At 49.8% G+C, this 26143-nt stretch overlaps 1 protein-coding gene across 4 annotated transcripts in view; it reads left to right on the plus strand.

The window, feature by feature from the left end:
• The window catches only part of SAMD11 (sterile alpha motif domain containing 11), an 86969-nt gene that overhangs the window by 22488 nt on the left and 38338 nt on the right, over positions 1 to 26143 (plus strand). For all 4 annotated transcript variants that reach the window (XM_088178927.1, XM_088178928.1, XM_088178930.1 and 1 more), the window contains exons 3-5: positions 2460 to 2638; positions 6334 to 6384; positions 16974 to 17098. In XM_088178927.1, the coding sequence (XP_088035053.1) occupies positions 2460 to 2638; positions 6334 to 6384; positions 16974 to 17098 (355 nt within the window). The remainder of the gene's footprint in view (positions 1 to 2459; positions 2639 to 6333; positions 6385 to 16973; positions 17099 to 26143) is intronic.

The raw sequence follows: 26143 nt of genomic DNA on the forward strand, positions 1-26143 counted from the left end.
ATTTCGAATTGTTCCTCTCCCAGCTCAGAGCTGCCCCAGCCTTCCCTGCCTGCTCCCTCTGCCTCCCAGCTCTGTGTGTGAAGGAGGAAAGCACGGGCTGGATTTTCCTGCAGGGTTTTTTGGGGGTTTTTTTGGTTTTTTTTTTAATCCAATAGTGATTATTTTTGAGGGTTGAATCACAGGCACGTGAACCATCTTGCAAACAGCTTGGATGTTTTTACGTGGGAGCAAATTCTTGGGGTGTTTGGGTTCGTGTGTCTTTTCTGTGGCCTTGGTTTGGCTGCCCAGTGTCCCCAGGGACTGCACCTGCTCCTGGCTGGGGTCAATTCCCATTGGGATCAGCTGCCAAAACTTGGCTTTCATCTGCATATTTTATTTTATTTTATTTTATTTTATTTTATTTTATTTTATTTTATTTTATTTTATTTTATTCTATTCTATTTTACTCTATTTTATTTATTTTATTCTATTTTGTTTTATTCTATTTTACTCTATTTATTTTATTTATTCTATTCTATTTTATTTTATTCTATTTTATTCTATTTTACTCTATTCTATTTTATTCTATTTTGCTCTATTTTATTTTATTTGTTTTTGGTTTTTGTGGGTTTTTTTTTAATTGCAGCTGCATCTCAGGACTCAGGTAACTTTAAATAACGTGCTGATGGTACTCACCTGATTTTTCCTAGGGAAAGGCAATATTCCTGGCTGTGATTTTTTATTTTTTATTTTTTTTTTTATAAACAAAGCCACCTCCCCACCCTGAGAATCCTTTTGAGTATTGAGCAATGAACGGTGTGAGAAGACTCAGGGAGGGGAGGCAGGAATGGGAATGGGAATTATTGACTCCAACCCCATCTGTGCTTGGTCAGCTGCAAGCAGAACCCCAAAAAATGAATATTTAGGGGTGGGTGGAGGGAGGGCAGCACTCAGCACTCCGAGCAGAGGCTTTGGAGGGTTTGCAGAGGTTTGGGAATTTTGATTAAAGAGGAAAAAGGAAATGTTGGGCTCCCCATGCCAGGGCTGGGGAATCCTCGTGTTGGGAGAGGAGGAACCTGCAGGAGGGTCCTGAGCTGATTTCCTGTCACTGATTGATCTGTGATTGATCTGTGATATCTGTGATTTATCTGTGATATCACTGATTTCCTACCAGGGATTGATCTGTGATATATCAGTGATGGATCTGTGATATCTGTGATATCAGTGATTTATCTGTGATATCAATGATTTCCTATCAGTGATTTATCTGTGATTTATCAGTGATATCAGTGATTTCCTATCACTGATTGATCTGTGATATCAGTGATTTATCTGTGTTATATCAGTGATTTCCTATCAGTGATATCTGGGATTTCCTAGCAGTCATTTATCAGTGATTTATCTGATTTCCTAGCAGTGATTTATCTGTGATATCAGTAATTTCCTAGTAGTGATTTATCAGTGATTTATCAGTGATTTCCTAGCAGTGATTTATCAGTGATATCGCTGATTAATCTGTGATAAAACAGTGATTTATCTATGATATCAATGATTTCCTATCAGTGATTTATTAGTGATATCTCTGATTTCCTCTCAGTGATTTCTCAGTGATTTATCAGTGATTTCAGTAATTTCCTAGCAGTGATTTATCAGTGATTTATCAGTGATTTTCTATCACTGATTTCTCAGTGATTTCTCAGTGATTTCTCTGATTTCCCATCAGTGCTAGAAAACACCCCTGAGTTTCCATTGCTGACCTTCCTGGAGGCTTCCTGGGCCAGAATTCTGCACCAAATTTTTGTTCCTCCCCCAGGAACATCCCCACCCTCCCTGGGGACGTGCTGGCCCTGTTCTGGACAGGGTTTTTGGTTTTTTTATTTTGTGTTTTCAGCATGGACCAGAGCCCTTCCAAATCAATGGCAAGACAATTGATTTTGGAGCAGGTTCTGGGATTTTGAGCAGGCTCCTGGCCACGTTTTGTGCTCGATTTGGGAGGGATGTGTGTCTGCTGCTGGATTCCTCTAAACACATTAGGGAATTGATTCCAGACTGGCTGTAGATGAATATAAAAGGCAAAAAAATTGATTGGCTCAGTCTATTTTAATTTTCTGGGGATGGAGGGACATGGTAAATAAAGAAGTAAATAAATAAATATAGATACATATATATTATATATATACATATATTCATATTATATATATACATATACATATATTCATATTATATATATATAAAATATATATAATATAAATATTATAATAAATGAGGGCAAAACTACAAAACAAACAGGATTTTGAGAATTGCGTTGTTAGGGCAGAAATTCTGGGATTCCCAAGGATTTTTCTGGTTCTTCTCCCCTTTTGGCTGAATTTGCTCCCGTTCCCTGGGAGCACGGGAGGTAAAGAAGTTTTTGGTTGGTGTTCGTGGCAATACCGAGGTTCCTCACCAAATCCTTGTTTTCTTCTCTTTCCCCATCCCAGAACCGGGGCCGCCTGGCAGAGAAGAGGACAATCCCCCTGCCCCCCAGCAGGGTCCCCAAAAAAGAGCTGAGCTCCATCTTCTCGCACAGCGACGACAGCGAGGAGAGCGACAAGAGCAATGGGCAGCAGCCCGAAGTGAAGCAGGAGGAGGATCTGCACATCAGTATCATGAAAAGAAGGTGCCTGCATCAATCCTGGCCTGGGCCACAGCCACAGGAGCCTGGGCTGAGCCTTGGAGAGCCAGCCCTGCCCCTGGGGAGTCACCTGCGGGGGCTCAGAGCACTCTGCAGGTGTCACCTTCCAGCTCCCACTGGGGATTTTTTATTTTTTTTTTTTTTTCACTTTGTCCTCTTTGGAGTTGGCGCTGTGGGCGAATCTGGATTTGGAGATTTTCACTTGGGGTCTCCACTCTCTGCCCAGGGCTCTGTGGTTTTGTGGCCAAGGAATTGCACGGCCAAGGAAATCATCTGGGGGCTCCAGCTGTCAGAAATCCAGAGGTGTGGGGGTCCCAAATCCTGCCTTTGCTTTCAGTTGTGCTCAAATTCCGATCGAAACTGGGGAGCTCGGTGTTGGGGAGCAGAGTTTGGGAAGGGGCAGCAGCGAGGGGTTGGGATTTTATAAAAGTTTGATAAAAACAGAACATCCTGAGAGCCTCCAGGAGCGAGGGAGAAGGGATGGAATTGCAGCAGGGAGGAGGAGCTGCTCGATTTTGATCCTGCTTGATTTTGATCCTGCTTGATTTTGATCCTGCTCGATTTTGAGCCTGTTTTTCTTTTGATCCTGCTCGATTTTTAGCCTGTTTTTCTTTTGAGCCTGCTCGATTTTGAGCCTGTTTTTCTCAGTGCCATGCACATTCATCCTGGAGTTGTGCAGCCTTAGAGGAGCAGGAGAAGTGTCTGGAGTTAGGTCCTGGTAACCCTCACCTGGGAGGCCTCAGTGCCCTCAATATTCAGCTGCAAAATCCCAGGTCCTCTCACCCCTCTAAAAAAAAAAAAACCAAACAAAACAGGAATTTGAGGACAGCTGTGAGCCCGGGAGGACAAACCCCTGCGGGCAGCTGGATCCCGTGCCGATCGCTGCAGCTCCTCTGGCTTGTCACCTCGCTGTGATGCACAGCAGGGCTCAGATCCTGACACAAGCCCCATAAAACCAGGGCAGAGGCAGCTGAAGGGCTGTAATTGCTTTTGTGATGTTTTATGTGCTCCTTGCCCGGCAGGAGTGGAGCTGTTTCCTCCCTTCCCTCCTGGCACCCTCGGCAGCTGAGAGCTCGGAGCAGGGAGACAAAAGAGCCCCCAGCTCCTGCCATCAAACCCTGCTGTAATTAAAGGCTGGGTTTATCACTGCAGCTGTCCAGGAGCCTTTTCCTGCTGCAAATGGAAAGGTGTTTTGGGAATACACCTGGGCTGGAGCACAGGGAACCCTCCCAGTCAGTTCTGGTGAGCTGCCCTGCTCCTCCTGCCCCTGTTAATTGTGCTTTAATGCTGCAGAATTACCAGGGCTAGATTGTCTCATTAGGAGGGAAGAGAACAACGTGATAACTCTGTAATTGATAATGCTGGGCCCCCCCAAATACAAAGTGCTCTTATCTTAAATCTTTAATTACTGTAATTGCTTTGCCTTGTTTATTAGGAAATGAAGGAGGAATGTTTGGCAGGTCTCAGGCAGTGATCTCCAGCACTTTGTCTGGAGCTCTCTTGGTTCAGCTTCATTTCCTTGCAGGAGAGCAGGCTTCTCCCAGCCGGGTTTTGTACAATTTTCCTTTTTCTGGAGCTGTGGTGCAGTGTAGAGGGAAAAGCTGAGATCGTGGGGCAGGAGGAGCAGGCAGAATTCCTGGGAGTGCAGGAATAAAGGAAAATCCTAGTGCATCACTGCTTTCAACACTTTTCCTCTTTCTCCTGTCCCCGGTTTCCTGCTGCTCTGAGGGCTGGGCACTGGTGAAGGAAAGGCTCTGGGGGTTGGAATTGCAGTTGGAATTTTCCTGGCTGGTCCCTCACGTCAGTCTTAGGTGGTGGCATCACCTCGAGGGAGGTGTGGCTGTGGCACCTGGGTTCAGTGCTGGGCTAAAAGTGGCGCTGGATGAGCTTAGAGGGCTTTTCCAACCTTAATGATCCCACAATTCTTAATTAGACTCTCACAGGTTCCGTGGCTGTGCAGTAGTTTGGGAAGCTTTAACTTCCTTACCCTCCCAGGGAGGTTCCAGCCAGCCTTGATAAATGCATGAGCTCAGCCTGGGAGCTTTTCCACCCCGAGGTGCAAACTCTGCCTGCCAGGATCTCCTGGTGTGATCCCAGGAATCTCCAGGCAGAGGAGAGCCAGGGAGGAAGGCTCAGGATCCTCACACTGCTGGATTCCAGCCCAGCATTGTCCTGTGGGCTGATGCATTGAATAATTCCTGTTTTAAAGAGTGTGGGAGGGGAGGGAAAGGGGAGAAATGCAGTGACAGCATCTGGGATTGAGCAGGGTGGGTCAGGAACAGCTTTGGCCAAGTCCCCACAGCGGGGTGGTGAGGGTGAGGATGAGGATGAAGGTGAAGCTCAAACACCTGCTCAGGGTCCTGGGGAGGTCTCATTGTCCTCACGTGGATTTGAAGGACAGAGACGGGGGAAAAAAATCAGCCACTGACTTCCCAGGGATGCTGCAGGGTGAAATACCCCAAAACCAGCATGAAATCCTTTCTTGCACAGGGAGGAGATGAGAGCAGCAAAAAAGTGAAGAGTAAAAAGGGAAAGGAAAGGAAAAAGGAAAGGGAGAGGAAAGGACAAAGGAAAGGAAAAGAAAGGAAATCTTGCCCCACGAGTGCCCTTGGCAGCTCTGCCCATCTCCTGTGCCTGAGGCTCTCCTGATCTCCTTGGGTCTGAGCTTTGCAGCAGCAATTCCTGCTGAGAGCAGCCCGGATGCCCCAAGGCTCAGCCTCCTGCTGCCACTGTCAGGTTGTTCTTCAGGAGCCCTGGATGAGATTCCTTGAATCCCTGAGCACTCCCTGCTCAGCCTCCTGAAACACCCTGGCCTGGATACTGGGACTGGGATAACTGGGACGAGCTGGGAGGATCCAGCTCTGTCCATCCAACCAAAAAAAATCCCATCAAAAACCAAAAAAATCCCATTAAAAATTAAAAAAAATCCCACCAAAACCCGCAGCCCCCCTGGCTGCTCTGCCGTGATTTGGGATGTTGTTCATGCCCAAGCTGCTCCTGCCTGTCACAGGCACAGTGACAGAAGGTGCTGGGTTCATTTCTGAGGTGGGAAATTGCTGATAATTCATTTCCAGCTGGGAGGGAACACGGCACAGACACGTCTGGGGCTTCTGCCTGAAATGTCAGCACTGAGCTCGTTCTGCCTCCTCTGAACAGGGGCTGGGAGCTGAGACAGAGCCCTGCAGCTCTCAGGGACAGGGATGGAGCAGGGAGAGGGTCAGGATGGAGCAGGGGAGGGTCACGATGGAGCAGGGAGAGGGTCTGGGTGAAGCAGGAGAGGGTGAGGGTTGAGAAGGAAAGGGTCAGGATGGAGCAGGGAGGGTCACGATGGAGAAGAGGAGGGTGAGGATGGAGCAGAGAGGGTCAGAATAGAGAAGGAAAAGGTCAGGATGGAGAAGGAAAGGATGAGGATGGAGCAGGAAGGGTGATGATGGAGCAGGGGAGGATTTCCCAGTGCTGAGCAGCTCCTGCTGGGTCCTGCTGTGGACACAGAGTGGGGCTGGACAGGGCAGGATTTGGGGCTGGATGAGGCAGATTTGGGGCTGGACAGGGCAGGATTTGGGGCTGGATGAGGCAGATTTGGGACTGTGGGGTCCCCAGGGTGGAGCAGGGTTTGGGGGACAGGAGATGAGAGCTCAGTGCCTCTGACCTCTTGTTTTTTTGTTTTTTTTTTGTTGCAGGATTCACACCCACTGGGATTTGAACATCTCCTTCCGAGAGACCTCTTGCAGGTACAGTTCTGTGTGCTGGGCTCAGAACTTCTGATTTCTTACTGTAATGTAAATGAACATTTCTGTCACTTCTGGGAGTTTTTCCTTCCTCCCTTTGCTCCTCACTCTCCCCACACACCCTCTCTTCTGTTTTTATTTTGGGGGATAACCAATCCCTCTTGCATTGGAAGAGAGAATGGATGAGATTTTTCAAGAAAGCTCAGTTTTGATGTGTTTGCTCTGGTCCCAAGAAGGTGGAAATTCATAAATTGAAGATTTCCAGTTGCAAATATGAATATTCCTCTGTGACCCCTGGGTCAGCTGAGAACCTGGGTGTGGTGAATTATCTTTTGTGCTGCCAGCACTCACGAACTCTTCTAATCCTTTAAAAATCCAGCTGCAGAAATTTGCACCGAAAACTGGGATTTTGAAAGGTCTCTTTTTATTCTGGATTTCCAGATCAGGATGCAGCCCTTGAGTTGTAGAAAACTGCTGGGTTTTTAGATTTGAGAACAATAAATCTGAGCAGCTGGGGAACTTTTCAGGGGGGAGAAAACAGAGCAGGAGGAGGCAGGACAGGGCAGAGTGAGGGTCCCTGGTGCTGGAAATCAGGATCTGCTCCGTGGGATCTCATGGCCAAGAACAGCCCAGTGACAAATCTGAGTTTTGCTAAAAGGAGTTTTTGATGTTTTGTGTGAACCTGTTCAGTCAGAGATGGGAAAAAAAAAAGGGAAATAATAGCAGTGGTGGAGCAGAGCAATATCCATGTTTTTAATGACCAGTGGGGAGGGAATTAAACCTTGGCCCTGGGAATGAAGGTGGGAAATCCATTGTGGACTCACCCTGCAATGGGAACAGCGAGGGCAGAGAATTCTCTGGTGTTTAACCAAGCACAGGCAGTGGCTCTGAACCACAAACCCCCAATAAATTCCAAATTTTTCCCAGTGTTAAGAGCACAAACCTCACCCCTAGAGTGAGCCCAGCTCAGCCAGCACCCATAAAAACAGGTTTTTGAAAGGCAGCCCTTCGAATATAAAAAAAACCCCCTGGTTTGCTGCTCCAAGCTTTTGGGACTCTCAAACACAAAAGGATGGATTCCTTCCAGGCAGAGCCTTTCATGCTAAATTTCAGCCCAGAGCAGAGTTTTTATGGCTGAGTTATAAACTCCTAACAGGCAGAGGTTTGGGATGGAAGTGCTGACAGTGCCTTAATTAATGGCCCTGTGAGCAATGATTCTGCACAATGGCAGCTGAGGGTGCCAAGCACCTTTGGAAATTAGAATCCCTGTCTTAAAAAAAAAAAAAAAAAAAAAAAAAAAAAGGATAATTCTGAGCTTGCAATGCATGGAATAAAATAATGGTGTGATTTTTTTTTTTTTATGTCAAATACATTTCCTGGTCTTCCTCAACTTGACTGCTCCTTTCAGTTTAGCTCTGTCCTGGAAGAAACCTCAGTAATTCCCCTTGGGAAATGAAGTTTTGCTTTTCCTGATGAGTCCAGCTGTCACAAGCTGTCCATCCAGCCCATTTAGAAAGAAAAAAAAAAAACCCAAAACAAAACAGTTATGCTGTGTGGCAGGAGGAGGATTTGGGGTTTATATGGCAGGACAGAAAAAGATTTTCTGTATTTGAAATTGCCCCACAGCTCTGTAAAGCTGGGCTCAGTTCCACCATGGGCTGGCAGAAGGGTTTAGTGACCCTAGAAGGGTTTAATTTAGTTTAATCTAGTTTAATTTAGTTTAATTTAGTTTAGTTTAGTTTAGTTTAATTGGTTATCAGTGCCCTGCACTGCTGGATGTGCAGTTTTGGGTGGTAAAGGGGAATGGATTAGGGAAGGCAGGAGGGGAAAAAAGGAAATAAATCCAGGCTGAGGGGAAGGGGAGATGAAAAGGACTTTGGAAAAATCCCCAGGGAGGCACCAGAGATGTGCCAGCCATGGCTTGCAGGGGCAGGAAAAGGAGATTTCTTCAACATCTGACTGAATTCTGCCCATCCAGATCATTCCTGGTTTGGGCTGCTCAGACTTCCATCCTCATCCTGGATTTTTTAGGTTTTTTTTTTTTACAGCAGAGGTGCCCGAGTGGCTTTTCCCTTTCCTGCAGGGATAAGGGCCAAACAAGGAGAAAATTTGGAGTGATGAAAAGTATGACTTAATCTGAATTAATTATGCCATCATCGTTTCATTAGCAGCACTTTCTGCTCTTGCTTTCGTTGCCAGGAAGATTTATGTGGCTGCAGGGATGGGGTAGGGACAGGAGGAGACAATTTATGGGGAGCTGCTAAACCAGTTTTAACTTTCATTTAAGGCTAAAATTGTGTCTCAAATAAAGGTGAGAAGAGCTGTTAGACACCTCCAAGAAAAGGGGTGGGGGAAAGTTAATTTATTCTGGAAATGTTTATCCCCATGTGCTGTCAGCTCTGTGCATCTCTCACGGGAGGGGGGTGATGGAGCTTTTGTAGGATATCCTAAAGGATTTGGGATAAAGTGAGCAGCTGCAGGTCTCTGTGTGTCCCTGACAATCCCAAACTTCAGGGATCTCTCAGGGTGCTGTAATTCCATTTTTTAATTTATTTTCTTTTTTTTTAATGAGCTTGCAGAGAGCTGCATGACAAAGCAGGCTTACAGCAAAAAACATCTTCCTGCTTATTTCCACCTTATTTTGGAGTTGCCAGCCCTACTGATCATTTTTATGAACTGTCATGAGCATTAATGAAATTTTATGGGCGTTTTGCTGGGGACATTGCAGGATGATGAATTTGTTTTTTCAGGCTCAGTCTGCAGGGAGATTTAGGGCTGTGCTGCCCATGGGTAGGGTTGGGATTTTCAGGCCTCTCTGCTCCCCTCCAGTTGGGAAAATTTGTTTATCCTTTCCCTCCTCTTCTCCTTTCCCTCATTTCCCTCCCTTTTTTCCGTGTCTGGTGGGTGACATTTCAGGAGGCAGGGGTGGGATGTTGCTGATATTGCTGGATTGTTCTCTGGGAGAAGGACACAGTGACCCACGGGGGTTTTACCAGTGGTGAAGTTACAAAACACACCCAAAAGGCTGAGAAATAGAAATATAAATATAATGTAATCGATAAGAATAATAATTTAGAATGCAAATATATAGTGATATAATTGACAATAATAATATATAATATATATAATATATAATATATAATACATAATGTAATGTAATAGAAGTAATATATATAATAAAATATATAGTACAATATATTATAATATATAATATATTACATAATATAAAAATATTATTACATATGATATGTTATATATTATATATAATATATACATATTATATATAATCAATATATAATAATATATATAGTGATATAATAGATCATTATATAAAATATAATAATATACAATATGAATCTAGAATATAAATATAAAATATAAAGATATAAAAACATGAAATATATGTATATAATAAAAATATATACATTTAATTTTAAAAACAATAATAATAATAATAATAATAATAATAATAGGGGGCTAAGTGGCAGCTTTCTCTGATTCTGTCCAGAGCACAAAATTCCCATGGGTCACATTGCTGTGTGCTCAGTGCCAGGTGTTCAGTTCAGGTGTTCAGTTCAGGTGTTCAGTTCAGGTGCTCAGTTCAGGTGTTCAGGTGCTCAGTTCAGGTGTTCAGGTGTTCAGTTCAGGTGTTCAGTTCAGGTGTTCAGGTGTTCAGTTCAGGAGTTCAGGTGCTCAGTTCAGGTGCTCAGGTGTTCAGTTCAGGTGCTCAGTTCAGGTGTTCAGTTCAGGTGTTCAGTTCAGGTGTTCAGTTCAGGAGTTCAGGTGCTCAGTTCAGGTGCTCAGGTGTTCAGTTCAGGTGCTCAGTTCAGGTGTTCAGGTGTTCAGTTCAGGTGCTCAGTTCAGGTGTTCAGGTGCTCAGTTCAGGTGTTCAGTTCAGGTGCTCAGTTCAGGTGTTCAGGTGCTCAGTTCAGGTGTTCAGGTGCTCAGTTCAGGTGCTCAGTTCAGGTGTTCAGGTGCTCAGTTCAGGTGTGCAGTGCCAGGGGGGCACAGGGGCTGAGCCGAGGCTTCCCCAGCTCTGTCTGATCCCATCCCTGCCTTTCTGCTGACCCTGGCTTTACTCTGGCTTTACTCTGGCTTTACTCTGACTCTCCTCTGGCTTTACTGGGTCAGGGACTCTGCCCTTGCCCCAGAGGCCAGGCCAGGGCACAGCAGTGAAAGTTCTGCACAATTCCCTGTCCTGGGCTGACTCGTGGCTCTGCTGCCTGCAGGGTGTTTAATCCTGCCCTGTGTCTGTGGGGGGGAGTTTGGTTTTAATTCATTTGTTTTAACTTTGTGTTTTAGTAAGGGAGGAGCTGAGGGGATTCACCAGTTCTTGGGAATAAAGATGATTTTATTCCCAGAGCACTGGATTTGGTGTGCTCAGGGTTAGGGTGAGGGTCTCTGTTCCTGCTGAGCAGAGACACAACTCACACTTTTTTTTTTTTTTCCCCCCACTCTGAGCTGCCACCATTAACTGGGAGCACCAGGGGCTGATTTTGTGACAGGTTCTGTGCAGGAGGTCAGAGCAGGGAGAGAGAGCAGACTCCTCTGGGGCTTAAAAATCAATGAGTGTGTGATTAAATGGCCCAGGGAGGCTGGACACTGCAGGCTGAGGGAAAAGCAATGATATTGGTGGTGTTTTATGTGGAAGCTGCAGCAGGAATTGCTCAGAAATTCCTTTTAGAATCCCCAAATTCACCAAATAGAGATTTTATTTTTCCAGGGGCTGGACTGGAGTGGCTGTTTGTTTAGAAACTAAATGTTTCTTTAGAAATCAGTTATTTTTATTTTTTTTTAAGTGCTAACCAGGGAATGTGAGCAGCCCTGTAGCAGCCCTGCCACTTTTATATAACTTTTATATAAAGTTATTTCTGGGGGCTGTAATGATGCAACAACGTTTATGGACCAGTCTGGATTCTCCTTTAATGGCTCCCATCAAAAATTCATTATTCCCTCCCTGATTTCCTTTGGGCAACCCTGAGCCTCCTCTGGCTAAATCCTGGTTCCTGCAGGGTCCCCAAACCCAGCCCCGTGTCCCCAAGGGCCACATCCCCTGTGCTCCTGAATCCCTGCAGGGCTGGGCACTCCTGCACAGCCTGGCCAGGCTTTATTCCCTTTTTTTGGGTGGGAAATATTTCCTGACCCCCAATCTGAACCTCCCCTGGTGCCTCTGGCTGGGAAATTGCTGCTGACAGCAGAAATTTGGCTTTTTGTGCTGCCGAGACCAACAGAGAAGGAAAAAACCCCTCGTGTCTCTGCAGCTCCTGGTGATTTTCTCATCTCCTCGGGGCTTTTCTGCCACTCCTGGCCAGGCAGGGTGGGAGCACAGGGGTCAGGGGAGGGAAATCCCTGCAGAGTGAAGGAAAACTGGCACCTGAGCCAGGTGAGACGTCCTTGGAGCATCCCTGGGTGCAGCCAGGCTGCTCCCCCTGCCCTGGTCACTGCCCTCGTGTCCCCCCCCCGCAGGCCCTGACATTCCTCCTTTTGCATATTGGATTTTCCCTTTCTTTATTGGAGGGAGGGGCAGAGGGTTGGGACAGTTTTATGGCTGCTGTATTGATCAGTAAAATTTAATATAATCCCTGCACTTACTGGGTGATCGTTAAGGGGATGGAGAGCTGGAGGAATGTGTTTTAAAAGAAATATTTTTCCATTTTATTTCCTCCCTATTCCAGTTTCTGAGTCTCTCTTCTCTTCCAGCCTCCTCCTTTGCGTCCCTTCAGAGATTTTTTTTTCCCTGTGTTTTCCCAGCTTTCCTTTAATTTGATTAAGTATTAGGAAAAGTTACCCAGTCTGGTGTGGTGCTGGACCCATTCCCTCCTCCCTCAGCTCTCGGGCAGTTCCTGGATCTGTGGAATTTTGTGTTTGCTGGTTCAGGACTGGCTCTGGTTTTATCCCAGCTCCTCTGCAGCTCCAGGTGGGTTCTGGTGCCCCTTCCTGTGCATGGCCATGGGGCAGCAGCCCAGAGCTGCCCCCTGACACCCCAGCGAGGGCTGGAGCAGGAAAAACTCAGCTTGAGCTGCAGATGGACCCAGATCCCCTGGCCCTGGAGCTGCAGATTCCCTGACCCTGGAGCTGTTTTTGGGGTTCTGCAGATTCCCTGACCCTGGAGCTGTTTTTGGGGTTGTGCAGATTCTCTGACCCTGGAGCTGTTTTTGGGGGTTCTGCAGATCCCCTGGCCCTGGAGCTGGCTTTGGGTTGTGCAGATTCTGTGACCCTGGAGCTGTTTTTGGGGTTGTGCAGATCCCCTGACCCTGGAGCAGCTTTTGGGGTTCTGCAGATTCTCTGACCCTGGAGATGTTTTTTGGGTTCTGCAGATCCCCTGACCCTGGAGCTGCAGATCCCCTGGCCCCGGAGCTGTTTTTGGGGTTGTGCAGATCCCCTGGCCCCGGAGCTGTTTTTGGGGTTGTGCAGATCCTCTGGCCCCGGAGCTGTTTTTGGGGTTGTGCAGATCCCCTGGCCCCGGAGCTGTTTTTTGGGGTTCTGCAGATCCCCTGGCCCCGGAGCCTCTGTGGGTTTGAGAGGAGCTGCAGCGTGGGTGGATCTGCTCCCCTGCACTTCTCCCTCCTGGCACCGAGCCCTGGGAGCTCTCGGGGAGTGACCTTGGGCTGGGAGCAGGGGCAGAGCTGCCAGCAGGGTGGGAAATCCCTGCCAGGCTCCTTCAGCCTCACCCTGTGAGGAGGATGAGGCATTTGGAGCTGGGTCACTGCTCCCTTGCTCCTCTCTCCGGGAGCTGCAGCACATCAAGAGGCAGCCACTGGTGGAAATTATTGAAATTCTGACCAAATTGTCTCGTTCCCCAGCTCCCCCCTCGCAGTCTGAGCAGCGCCAGGGCAGAGCCAGCAGAGCCCGCGGGCGCCTGGCTGCCTGTGCTCTGCACAGCCCTGACACTGATTTATATTTCGGTTAATTGTCTCCAGCCATTAGGCTGCTCGTCCCTCTCCTCGTTAAAGATGCAGTCGCTGCTAATGGCTGTAAATGAAACACATTTAGGAGGCGTTGCTCCGGTCTGGGGCTGGCTGAGCCGGCACGGGGAGCTGCCACCTCCCCCCGGCTCTGGGGGGGGCTGTGTGACCCTTGGGGACATCTGTCAGCGCCTCTGAGCCCACCCTGGCTCACGGGACAGGAGCCAAAGGGGTCAAGGGCCCGGGGCTGATGTTTGTCTCATCCCCTGCTGGAGTTACTGCATCCCAGAAAGGGCTGGGAGAGGCTGCCAGCAGCTGGGAGGGACTGGGATGGAGAAGAGGGAATGGAGTGAGGGTCCAGCACGAGGGACAGGGCACAGGAGAGGGAATGGTTTGCTGGGATGGAGGGGAGGGAATGGAGTGAGGATCCAGCCATCCATGAATCCATCCATCCTTTATCCATCCATCCATCCATCCATCCTTTATCTATTCATCTCTCTCTCCCTCTCTCCCTTCTCTTCGTGCTGGAGGATCCCAGCACTCCAGGGCTCCAAACTGGGCCAAGGCAGAAGGAGCAGCTCCAGGGATGTGTTAAAATCTGTCTCAGCCTCTCTGCCTGATCTCCAGTCTTCCCTTTCCTCTCAGTGTCACCTTGGGGTTCCCTTTGTTTTTTTTTGGGGGTTCTCCCTGATTCCACGGGTGAACTGAGTGGAGTTCAGAGCCTGTGACCCTGTGGCTCCCTGAGCTTGGATTTGCTGATTTACACCACGATGATTTCAATTTTAAACCCGTGGAAAATCTGAAAGCGCAGGATTTTGTGGGAAGGGGAGCCCTGCTGGTGTGGGGACGTTTCCTTTTCAGCGATCTCCTGGGTTCTGTTTTCACTGGGTACATCCCGGTGTTCTGCACTCTCTGAGTTCTCAGCAGCTGCTCCGGAGAGAGGGAGTTGCATTTTCCTGCTGGATAAAACAATCCGTGTTTACACTCCAGCGCTGCTCGGGGCTCCATTGGGATGCGAGGCGCTGTGCAAATGCGAAGATGTAATTATCCCATTTTTCTCTTCCCACTCGCTGCTCTCCTGGCTCCTCTCCTCCGCCCTTTCCGGGCCTTGTGCTGATGGCAGCGTTTATCTGCATTTGTCCTCTGTCCCTGACAGCCACTTATTGATTGGCATGATTAAAAAGAACTGATAATCACTTCACATTAATCCCATAAATGACTTAAGACACCAAAATATTTGCATAATGCATCTTAAAGGTGGCAGCTAAAAGAGGATAAGACCCAAAACTGCTTGGCACAGGAGAAATGGGCTTCCCACTCACCTGTGGGCTTGCTTAAGTGATGAGCCTCGTGCTTGCATAAGGAACATTCTGCACTGCTCTGGGGGGGGGTGGATGGGTGCTCAGGGGATTTAGGATCCCTCCCTGCATCCCTTCTCCTGCTGATCCCCACCCCAAGGGATGGGGGGGGAAATCGAGGATCTCTTTGTGTCCCGGGAAAAGCTGCAGCCAGACGCCCGCTGAAAGTCCCTAAAGACTTTGTGTCCTAAACGGATCTGATTAAGCCCAGCAGTTAGGCTGGGCTTAGCCCCGGGGTGGGCTGGCAGCCCCCCGGGGGGGGGTGGGGGGGGATCGGGGGGATATTTAAGGCAGATCAGAGCTGGGTAATTCTGCAGATAATGCACCCTCCGGGCTGCCCTGCGGGGCCCAGGTGAGGACACCCCTGGGTGGGAGCTGTGGCTGGGCAGGGAGGGCAATATTCTTCATTTCTGTCATTTTCCCCAAGTTTCCCTGGCTGTCACCTTCCCTCCAGAGAGAGAGGGCAGGAGGAAAAGTAGCCCAGTTCAGCTCCCAGTTCAGCTCCCAGTTTAGTTCCCAGTTTAGTTCCCAGTTCAGCTCCCAGTTTAGTTCCCAGTTTAACTCCCAGTTTAGCTCCCAGTTTAGTTCCCAGTTTAACTCCCAGTTTAGATCTCAGTTTAGATCCCAGTTCAGCTCCCAGTTCAGCTTCCAGTTCAGCTCCCAGTTCAGCTCCCAGTTCAGCTCCCAGTTTAGATCCCATTTTAGATCCCAGTTCAGCTCCCAGTTTAGATCCCAGTTCAGCTCCCAGTTTAGCTCCCAGTTTAGCTCCCAGTTTAGCTCCCAGGGTGAGCCCCTGGTGCTGGGAGCTCAGCATCTCCTGCAAACAAACAAACAAACAAACAAACAAAAAAACCAAACAGAAAGGAGAAGTTCCAGCCAGCTCCTGCCCTGGGTTCCACCTTTTTCTTCCTCCTCACTCTTTTAGATCATTTAGATCCTTCTTTTAAATTTTATTTTTAGATCATTTATTCAGGAATATTTTGCACCTGGAGAGTGGTTTGCCAGCAAAAGCATTCACCACTGAGCTGCAGTATCTGCTACAGTGAATTGGGTTTTGTGTTCTTCCTCTCCATAGAAGGGGGAAAAAATAGAAAAAAAAAAAAAAAAAAGGACTAAACCAGCCTAGTTAGCAGCAATGTGATGCAAGGAGAGCAGGCAAAATAATGCTGAATTGCTGTAGCAAAGTCTCTTTTCCCAGAAGGAAGAGCATTGTTTCAGGGTCTGTTGGAGAGGGGAACTGCAAATGGGTTTTTTGTAAATAAATCTGTGCCCTCAGCTCTGAGCAACGCTGCTGTCCTGGCTCGTGGTGGGTTTCTCTCTGAGGAGAAAAACCATTATTCAATCAAATCAAACAGCCTTTTGTCCCAGCACTGATGGAATGGAAAAACTTCGGTTCTTAAGAATAGAAGGGTGGCAGCTGATAGAAAACTATCAGTTATTTCAGTTCAAGTTTCCTATTAATTCTGGAGCAGATCTGCCAATTCCTCCACTTTCAGATTTTCCATCCTAGATGTGAGTCCTGGCCCACGCAAGTTAAATCTGGCAGGGCTGGGATCAGGAGCTCTGGCAGCTGCAGGGTCTGTGATGGGAAATGAGAGGGAAACTCGGGAATTTTGCACTCCCCAAAATCCAGGAGAGGTTCCTGAGGCACCCCGAGGGAGGCAGGGAGGGAGGGGGAACCTCTCCTGCAATCCAGCTGTGCTGGAGCACACAGAAACCTCTGCCAGATGTGCTCACATGGGGGAAAAATGAATTCTGGGGGGGCAGATGGGATTTCCCTAACGTGGGTTTTTTGGGGTAAAATCAGTTCTGAGGGTGCAGATGGGGAAAAATCATTTGTGGGGGTGCAGATGGGATTTTGTTAACATGCTCACATGGGGTAAAAATGAATTCTGGAGAGGGCAGGTGGGATTTCCTTAACGTGGGGTTGTTGGGGAAAAATCAGTTCTGAGGGTGCAAATGGGGGAAAATCAATTCTGGGGGTGCAGGTGGGGAAAAATAATTTCTGGGGATGCAGGTGGGATTTCCTTGATGTGCTCACATGGGGGAAAAATGAATTCTGGAGAGGGCAGATGGGATTTCATTAACGTGGCGTTTTTGGGGTAAAATGAATTCTGGGGGTGCAGATGGGATTTCCTTAACGTGGAGTTTTTGGGGTAAAATGAATTCTGGGGGTGCCGATGGGATTTCATTGACGTGGGGTTTTTTGGGTAAAATGAATTCTGGGGGTGCCGATGGGATTTCCCTAACGTGGAGTTTTTGGGGTAAAATGAATTCTGGGGGTGCAGAAGGGATTTCCCTAACGTGGGGTCGTTGTGCTCTGCCACAGCCGTGACAGTGACCTGTCCACCATCATCTCCAACCTGCACCAGAGCCGGCAGCTCGTGATGCCCGAGAGCCAGAGCCGCTGTGAGTTCAAGAGGAGCAGCCTGGACGTGGGGCTGGCAGCAGCAGGTGAGGGCTGGCCACGTCCTGCCCTTGTGTTTGCCTCCTCTCTTTTTCCTTCTCCCTCTTCTCCTTTTCCCTCCTCTCCCTCTCCTCTCCCTCTCCTTGTCCCTCTTCTCCTTTTTCTTCCTCTCCCTCTTTCTCCTCTATTTTTCCCTCCTCTCCTTTCCCTTCCTCTCCTTTTCCCTCCTTTCCCTTTCCCTCCTTTCCCTTTCCCTCCTCTCCCTCTTCTTTTTCCTCCTATCCCTCTCTCTCCTCTCTTTTTCCCTCTGCTCCTTCTCCCTGCTCTCCTTTTCCCTCCTCTCCTTTCCCACCTGTCCCTCTCTCTTCTCTCCCTCCTCTCCCTCTCTCCCCTTCCCTCCTTTCCCTCTCCTTCTTTTTCCTCTCCCTCCTCTGCTTTTCCCTTCTCTCCTCTTCCTCTCCCTCTCTCCCCTCTTTTCCCTCTCCCTCCTCTTCCTCCTCTCCCTCTCCCCCTTCTCCTTTTCCCTCCTCTCCCTTTCTCCCCCACCCCATCCGTTCCTTTTCCATTTGTTTGTTGGGTTTTTTTCCGTGTTAACACTTTAGCTGTAGGAAATCTTTAAATGTTCTGGGCTAGAGATGAACGTGGGAAAGATTTCCTGGTGCTGGTGAAGCTCCTTTGGAGATCCCAGCCCTGTTTTGGTTTTATTTGGAGATCCCAGCCCTGTCTTGTTTTATTTGGAGATCCCAGCCCTGTTTTTATTTGGAGATCCCAGCCTTGTGTTGTTTTATTTGGAGATCCCATCCTTGTTTTAATTTGGAGATTCCAGCCCTGTTTTGTTTTTATTTGGAGATCCCAGCCCTGGTTTTTTTGGAGATCCCAGCCCTGTTTTGTTTTTATTTGGAGATCCCAGCCCTGTTTTGTTTTTATTTGGAGATCCCAGCCCTGTTTTTATTTGGAGATCCCAGCCTTGTTTTGTTTTTATTTGGAGATCCCAGCCCTGTTTTATTTGGAGATCCCAGCCCTGTTTTATTTGGAGATCCCAGCCCTGTTTTGTTTTATTTGGAGATCCCAGCCCTGTTTTTATTTGGAGATCCCAGCCTTGTTTTTATTTGGAGATCCCAGCCCTGTTTTTATTTGGAGATCCCAGCCCTGTTTTGTTTTTATTTGGAGATCCCAGCCCTGTTTTTATTTGGAGATCCCAGCCCTGTTTTGTTTTATTTGGAGATCCCAGCCCTGTTTTTATTTGGAGATCCCAGCCCTGTTTTGTTTTTTTTTGGAGATCCCAGCCCTGTGTTGTTCTCAGACCCTGTGGTCTGTGTGCAGGGAGTGAAACGTCCCCAGGGCTGGTGCCAAGTGAAGCAGAAAGGCTTTGCAGGGAGCACGATTTGATTTGTAATTTCATTAATCTGAGCTTCCCCACGCTGCTGCCAGCTCCTCTGGGAGCAGGATTGTTTGGGTTTTTAGGTTTTGGGGGGTTTTTTTTGGGTTGTTCCCCCTGGTTTCAGCTCCACCCAGTGTGAAACCAGAGATGCTCCTGTGGGATCCTGCCCTGGGACCCCCTGGATGTCAGGGAGGGAATGTGGGGAAGGATGGTCTGGTGGCAGCAAGTCTGGAATGGATAAACCGAGATCTTGTTGATTGCAGGATCCTTCAATTGCAGATAAAAATTGAGGAAAATCTGGATTTTCTGTCAGTTTTTGTACTGAGTGATCCCTGCCCTGCTGGGTCTCTCTGTGTGCTGGTAGAGGCCTTTTCTGAAAATCTGTCTGCTTGTGGATTTGTTCTTTTATTTTTGTACATTTTGGTACTTTTTTTTTTATACATTTTATGTATTTTGTTCATGTCCTTGTGTTGGGTGCGTGTGTGAACCCCAAATCCAGAGGGAGCAGCACACCTGGCACCCTTTGGGAATGTCTTTGGAGGGTGCAAACTTCGAGATCCCATTTCAGTGCCATATGTGGCCAGGAGGGATTTGTGGTGTGGGCTGTAAATCAGCCATGGCAGCTCCCAGACTTTGCTGAATTCAGCTTTGGAGCTGAATCTCCAATCCCATCATTAACAATTTTCCAAAGCCCCTTTCCCCTGCACAACTCCATGAGCCAACCTGGCCATAAATCCATTTTTCCCTGTGACCCTGCTCGAGTCTGTGTGGCTCAGCTGACCCTGGGTGCCAGAATGGCTTTCAGTGTTGTTTGCTTTGCAGAGAAACTGCTGGGCTTGATCAGCATTGCTGGAATTCTTTGAGACCTGTGGCATTCCAGAAATGCAAAGGGTTTCTTCTCATTCCCATCAGGAGAAAAGATGAGATGTAGAAGCTCTGGTTCCTGTTTCTTAATTGGTGTTGGAGGTGCTCTGGTTTCTTTACACTGTTAGAAACGGCCTCAGGTTGTGCCAGGGGAGGTTTGGGTTCAATATTAGGAAAAATTTCTTGAGGGAAAGTTTTGGGAGAGGCTGCCCAGGGCAGTGGTGGAGTCACCTGGAGGGGTTCAGGTCACCTGGGGATGTGGGTGGGGGTCAGTGGTGCTGGGGCTGGGTGATCTTGGAGGTCTTTTCGATCTTGGAGGTCTTTTCCAACCTTGACGATCCCACGAAATATTCCATGGGTGAAAAAGAAGAGGCTCCTGCACACAGGAGGCACCAAGCCAGTGCCCAGAGTGGCCAGGATGTGCCAGGTCTGGGGTGTTCAGCAGGAGCTGGTGGGGACAGGAGGTGTCTGAGGGGACAGGGCTGTGTCACCTCTCCCCAGAGCCAGCTCCACTCTGCCTTTGGGGCTGTTCTTGCTGCCAGGGCTGAGGAATCGTGGATTGCTCCACACAGAATTTTCAGAGGTGCTGCTGGGTCCTTCGGGCTGCTTTGGAACGTTTTGTTCCAACAAGAAGGGGAGAAGAGCCTTGTCCCCATCTGGCTGCCCTGTGTGCTGGGCTGGGAGAATCTCCCCCTCAAAAAGACACCCGGAGATAAAACAATGCTGAATAAATGATTCTGGTGCCATCAGGGTCAGAAAATCCTGCATCACTCCTGGCTGGGAGCTGCTCTGAAATGTTCCCGGTGCTGTTTTATGGGTGGGGTTTGGTCCCAGAGAGGGCAGGAGGAGCTCTGGGGGCTCAGAGCAGGACCCTGCCCCTCCCTGGCAGAGGACTGGGGACAGGGACAGCACCAATGGCAGGGATTTGCTTCACTGCCAGCAAAAAGGCTGAAGCTGGCAGGGACGGCTGGGTTGTGATTAATTCTGCGAGGGAATTCCTTCACTTGTTGTTACAACCAGGATTAGAGGCAGCGCTGTGGTTTCAAGCGGCATGGGCAGGAAAATGTGTGATATCTCTGGATCCTGAACGGCCTTGGAAATGCAGAAAGGGGCTGAAACCAATGAAAAAGAATTTTCTGTAGTTCTGGGGCTTTTCTGACTTTGGGAAGGTAGGAAAGGGCTCAGGGTCAGAGCTGCCTGGTGCTGGGGGTGAGCCAGCCTGGCACTGCCAGCCTGCACAGGGCACAGGGAGAACCCCCTGGAAAAGCAGTGTCCCTACAAACCACGGCTGGTCCCTCCTTGGCTGACCCTGCAGATGCTCCCTGGTGGTTTTCTGCCGTGGGGAATGCTCAGGTGCTCTCCTTGGAGCTGCTGAAGCTGCAGCAGGGGATGGAAGGGAAGGAAGAGAGGAAAAGTGCATGGAGTGGGGTCTGTGCTTCCTTGGGAACAGCTCAGAGGGGCTCAGAAAGTTCCTCCCCCACCACGTTTGTGTGCTTTGCACTCTGCTTTAGGGCCTGAGCCAGCGTTTTACACCACACTCCTGGTCCTGAGGCTTTAACTCATTCCTCTCCTGCAAAAAAAAATTTTAAAAAAATTAAAAAAAAATCCTGTTAACTTCTCCTCTTTCTCTCCTCAAACACCCTCTGTTCTGCAGTGCCAGATTTCATGGGTTTCCAGTTGCACTAGGACTATTTGCATGGATAGAAGTGGAGGATTCAGGCTCCCTCATGCTAGAGGAAGGTGGGTAGCTCTTCCCTCTCTTCCTTCTGCCCCTCGTGCCTGCAGGGAATTCCTTGGTGGCTGGAGCTGCTCTGAGAGGGCACAGAGTGGAGACAGAGCCTCAGGCAGGGAGAAAATCACCCATCCAATATTTGGGACCCTCGGCTGAGGTGTGGGAAGCAGCAGCAGAGCTCCCAGAGAGGCTTTTCCAGGGGATTTTCGGTTTTTGGGAATGACAAAGCCCTGAGAGCCTGGGGAGCAGGGATGTCCTGTGGGGTCCCCACGTGCTGGGGACAGTGTGACACGTGTGTCCCCACCTCAGGAGCCCTGCTCCCTTTGCAGGATGTTCATTCCTGGTGCCTTTGCAGCCCTGGAAGAGCAGAGTTCACCCTCAGGTCTCAGAAACACCACGGAGCTGATCTGTGTCTCTGGGAGATTTGTTCTGTGCTCACCCTCTTGGCTCATCTTTGCTGCCCTGTTGGCTGAGCGAGGGAAAAAGGGGGAATTTTGGGGCTGTCAAGAGATTCAAATGCCACAATTTGGGGTTGTTTTTTTTTTCCACCAGGCAGTTCCTGTAACTGTAATCCCAGTGTGGATCTGAGAGCTGCCTCATTTTCTGTGGGGCTAACCCTGGGTTCTGTGGCCCTGCAGTGACCTGGCTTGGCTTGGCACTGAGAGCCAGAGCTTTGCTGTGCTCGGGAGGAGTTAATATTGGGGGATGAGAAGGAATTGGGCTCAGGGATGTTGCAGCTAATGGTGAGAGACAGGATCCCAGCTCTGCTGCTCCGGGGGGATAATGAGCTGGGCTCAGACATGTTTTCATTTAACTAAACCAAACAACAGGGGAAAAAAAGCAGCAGCCTTTATTGGACTGCTGCCTTAAATTGAGCAGAAAATCAGCACCAAATGGGCAGGCAGGAACTGGAAGCCCAGGCCCTGTTGTTGACGTGTTTTCCGTGAAGGACAATTGTTTACCTTGGCAACGTGAGGGTCGAGGCTCTGTCACTGCTCTGCATCCTCTGGGCTTGGAGCTGGAGCACTTCTCCCCTCTCTGGGCTCTGTTTCAGGTTATTTTTACATCTCCCAAAGCCTTGCAGGAGGACTGGGAGGTGACCAGTGCGAGCAGAGGTCTTGGGAAGTGAAGGGAAAAGTGGGAAAATCCAGCGTGGAAGCGTTTCCTTTGGCTGTGCCAGCACGGCTCAGGGCAGGGCATTTTACACATTTTACACTGCCAGGGGTCAGGTTTTGTTCTTGGCTTTGCTCTGCTGGAGGAGGATTTTAGGGCCCTGCTGTTGGAGTTCAGTTCAGGTTGGAAAAGACCTGAGAGATGATGGAAGCCAAGCAGGGCAGGGGGCTGGAGCTGCTCCTTGCAGGAGGGCTCTGCCAACACCTTTGGGGAGGTTCTGGGCTTTCAGGGGGTGTCCCTCACTTTGAGGGAGTCTGTGCCCGGTGGGGACAAGGAATCTGTCCCTCCCTGGGGCTGGATCCACCAAACTCCCCCAGCAGCAGCTTTGGAACCCCAAAACCTCAAACCCTGGCTGTGGCTCCTTGCCCTGCAGCTCTGGGATGATCCTGCTTCCAGAAACAACCTCTGCCCACCCCTGCCTCCACCTCCCGTGCCAGGTGCCTTCCCGGGCAGCTGGGGGAGAGCTGGCAGCAGATCCCAGGTGCTGTGACACCTGCCTGGGGCTCTGCAGGGACACCCAGGGACGTGGCACCTGCCTTGGCACCAGGCTGGCATGAGTCCTGCTGCTCAGGGGGACAGCTCTGCCTGTCCCCTGGCCCTGCTCAGAGCTGCCAGGCACTCAGGGGTGCCCAGTGTGGCACAGGTGACAGCGAGGGGACAAGCCCTGCTGAAGGGAGAGAAGGGCGTGCAGGGACCCGTGTGTGCTGGAGGATGCTCGTGGAAGTGTTGGCCCAGGCTTTGAGATGGAAAAACTTGAGAAAAAAATCTACCAGGAAAAGAGCCCTGGGCATTGAGAGTTCCAGGGCAGGGTGTGAGTGACCCTGGGGCAGGGTGTGAGTGACCCTGGCAGTGCCCAGAGCAGGGTGTGAGTGACCCTGGCACCACCTTGGTGACCCTGGCACCACCTTGGTGACCCTGGCACTACCTTGGTGACCCTGGCACTACCTTGGTGTGAATTCTGCCAGCCCAGCCCTGCCCCAGCTCGGGTTATTGGCAGACAGGACTGAGCTGCTGCTCTGCTCTCTGCGAGGTCCTTGCAGGTTTATTTTCCCTCCTGCTGTCCCTGCACGTTCGGGATCCCCCACAGCTCCTTTTCCCCTGCTCACAACTCTGGTGACTCCTGGTGGTTCTTGGGCCTCCTCGGTGCAGAGTGGGGGATTTTCCAGGGTTAAATTTGGGATCTGTGTCCTGCTGCTGCCCCAGGTGAAGCTCTGCTGTCACTGGCCAGGGGTGAGCAGAGCTCTGTGCCAGGCACGAGCAGCCTCGGGAAGAGTTAGTTAAGGATGGAGGGCTGGGCATGGGAATGATTATTAATTTATTAATGATTTGCTGTGAGCAAGAAGAGGCTCAGCTGCCTGTTTCATTCATTTTTCAGCTCTGCACAATCTTTTTGTTCCCGGTTCCGTTCCTTTCCCCTTCCCTGCTCTTCCCCCTCCTCCTCGCGTTTCTTTATTCTCAAACCTTTTTTCCCCCCCACTTCCTTTTCCATTCTCAATCCCCATCTCTCTCTCTCTCACACATCCTTCTTCCTTTCCATTCCTCCTCTCCAGTTTTCCGTGTCCTGGTGCCTGCCCTCCCTCCCCAGCTCCTGGGGAAGAAGACAATTTGAAGGTTTTCCGCTCTGCTCTCAGCTGAGAGGCTCCTTCCCTCGAGCCAATCAATGGGAGCCTTTCAGCCCCACCGGGGCTTGGCAAACATGAGATCAATAAGTTATTAGCACCATTCTGTCAGCTGTAATGTGGAGATTGATCGGGGCCGGGGCTCCTGCTTGCTGCCTGGCACTTCCCCAGCCTGATAAAGATGACAGATTAAGGGAATAAGAAAAAGGAATTAAGGAGTCTGGCTGTCAAAGCTGTCACGGGCTGGAGGAGCAGTGGTTTTGTTGTGTTGGGTTTTTTTTTTCGGTTTTTCTTTTTCAGGGGGTGAATGAGTGCAATTGGACATTTAAATGGTGCTAAGGGGGTACAGCAGCACCAGCAGCTCTGCTGGAAATCGCTGTCCTTCCTTCCCCAGGCTGAGGAAACCCTTTGGGGGAGCAGCTCTGCTGGCTCCTGAGGGCCACCCCAGGCTGGGGATGCTGTCCCTGCCTCCCTGGTGGCAGGTGACATTGCCACGGGATCGCTGTGTCAGGGCATTCTCACAATTCTCACAGCTTTTTTTTTTTTTTTTAGCACAGATGGAGAAATGGAGGCCAAACGAGCTTTGCCCAAGAGGTTTGTGGTCACAGAATCCCAGATTGGTGGGAAAGGAACTTAAATCCCACCCAGTGCCACCCCTGCCATGGCAGGGACACCTCCCACTGTCCCAGGCTGCTCCAAGCCCTGTCCATGGAGGGAATTTCCTCACTCCATTCCCTCCATGGACAGGCTGGAAAAGGGAAACTGAGGCAGGAATGAGGAAATTCCCTCCATGGACAGGCAGGAAAATGGAAACTGAGGCAGGAATGAGGAAATTCCCTCCATGGACAGGCTGGAAAAGGGAAACTGAGGCAGGAATGAGGAAATTTCCTCCATGGCCTTGCCAGGGATGGGGAATTCATGACCTGTCTGTGCTCAGGTCTCTGATTTATCAAACTTCCCCCTCCTCCTGTGTTACCCTGCTCCTTTCCAGGCAGGAAAATGAGCCTCCCAAAACCCTGGACTTGCAGCCCACTCTCCCAGCTGCGTTCTTTTAAATCTTTTCCGAAAGAAAGTTGAGATTCACAAGTTTGTGATTGCTAAGAAGCCTCTCTGCAGCATACGAAATTAATTCACATCTCTCTCTTAAGTGCAGTATATCCTTTCCATGAGCGTTTTTCCTACTATGAATATTTACCACCTTTCTGTGGCTTTGGTGAACGCTGTAAAAATGAATTTTGGAGAACCTGGGAGCCAGGGGGATGTTGGAGCACCTTCCCTGATCCACAGCCTCGTTGCAGACAGGCAGCAGGGTGGCTCCAGCATCACCTGCACCTCCCAGTGTTTCACTGCTTGGCGTCTGAAATTTTGGGCATTGCCTTCAGGTGCTTTGGTGCAGCTGGGGAGATGGAGAGTGGGGAGGTGGGAGGCAGCAGGATCCTGGGGATTGGTGGGAGGAGAGGCAGATGGTCCTGTGGAGCTGGGGAGGGGGATCCAGGCTGCCTCCCGTGCCCAGGAAAGGCTGCTTGGTATCCCCTGGGAATTCCCTTTTGGCTGGGAGCTGTGCTCGAGTGCCATTTGGGGAGGGCTGGGGACACCGAGCCAGCCTTTGGGGTGACATCAGGGTGGGCATGGGCGCTGGCTGTCCCTGGGGCCCTGCTGGGAGCAGTGACTGCACAGCCAGAGTCCTCCCGAAGTGAGCAAGGAGGAGAAACCCTCGGGTTTTTGGATGCTGTGTCCTCCTGGCTTGGTGAAGGGCCCGTCCCTGTCCCGGCCCTCCCTCCCCTTTGTTCCCGTTTTTTTCCTTCTGTTCCCACGGTCTCTCGTGGTGAGGAGGGGTCACAGCCAGCCTGGGCACTGCTGGGGACAGCCCTGGGCAGCACTGCCACCCTGCCCTGCTGTCTGTCCGTCCGTCTGTCTGTGCTGTCCGTCTGTCTGTCGGTGCTGTCAGGCTCCTCCTGCACTCCCGGTCTCAATCCGAGTGACCCGCACCTGCAGATAAAGGTGTGGGGGCACAGGAGATAACCCAGCCTGAGGCTGGAGCTGCTCCTGCCGTGTCCCAGCACCGTTTCCTGACCTGCTGGCAGGGGATTCCTGCCTTTCTTCTGCAGCTGGTTTGGCCTTCCCTGTGCAGAGACCCAGCAATGTTCCCTGTCCCCTCATTCCTTGCTGGAGCTCTGGTATTGTTCCAGGATCCCAAATCCCACAAGCTGACTGCTTCCCTGCCCCCAGCTTCCCCAATAATTTTTTTTTTCCCCCCCCATTCTTGTTGCCCTCAGTTAAATTCTGGCCCGTTATTCCCATGACCTTGTGCTTCCCCCTTCCT

The sequence above is a fragment of the Sturnus vulgaris genome, chromosome 25 (assembly GCF_052056855.1).
Source record: "Sturnus vulgaris isolate bStuVul1 chromosome 25, bStuVul1.hap1, whole genome shotgun sequence".
NCBI classification, from domain to species: Eukaryota; Metazoa; Chordata; class Aves; order Passeriformes; family Sturnidae; genus Sturnus; species Sturnus vulgaris.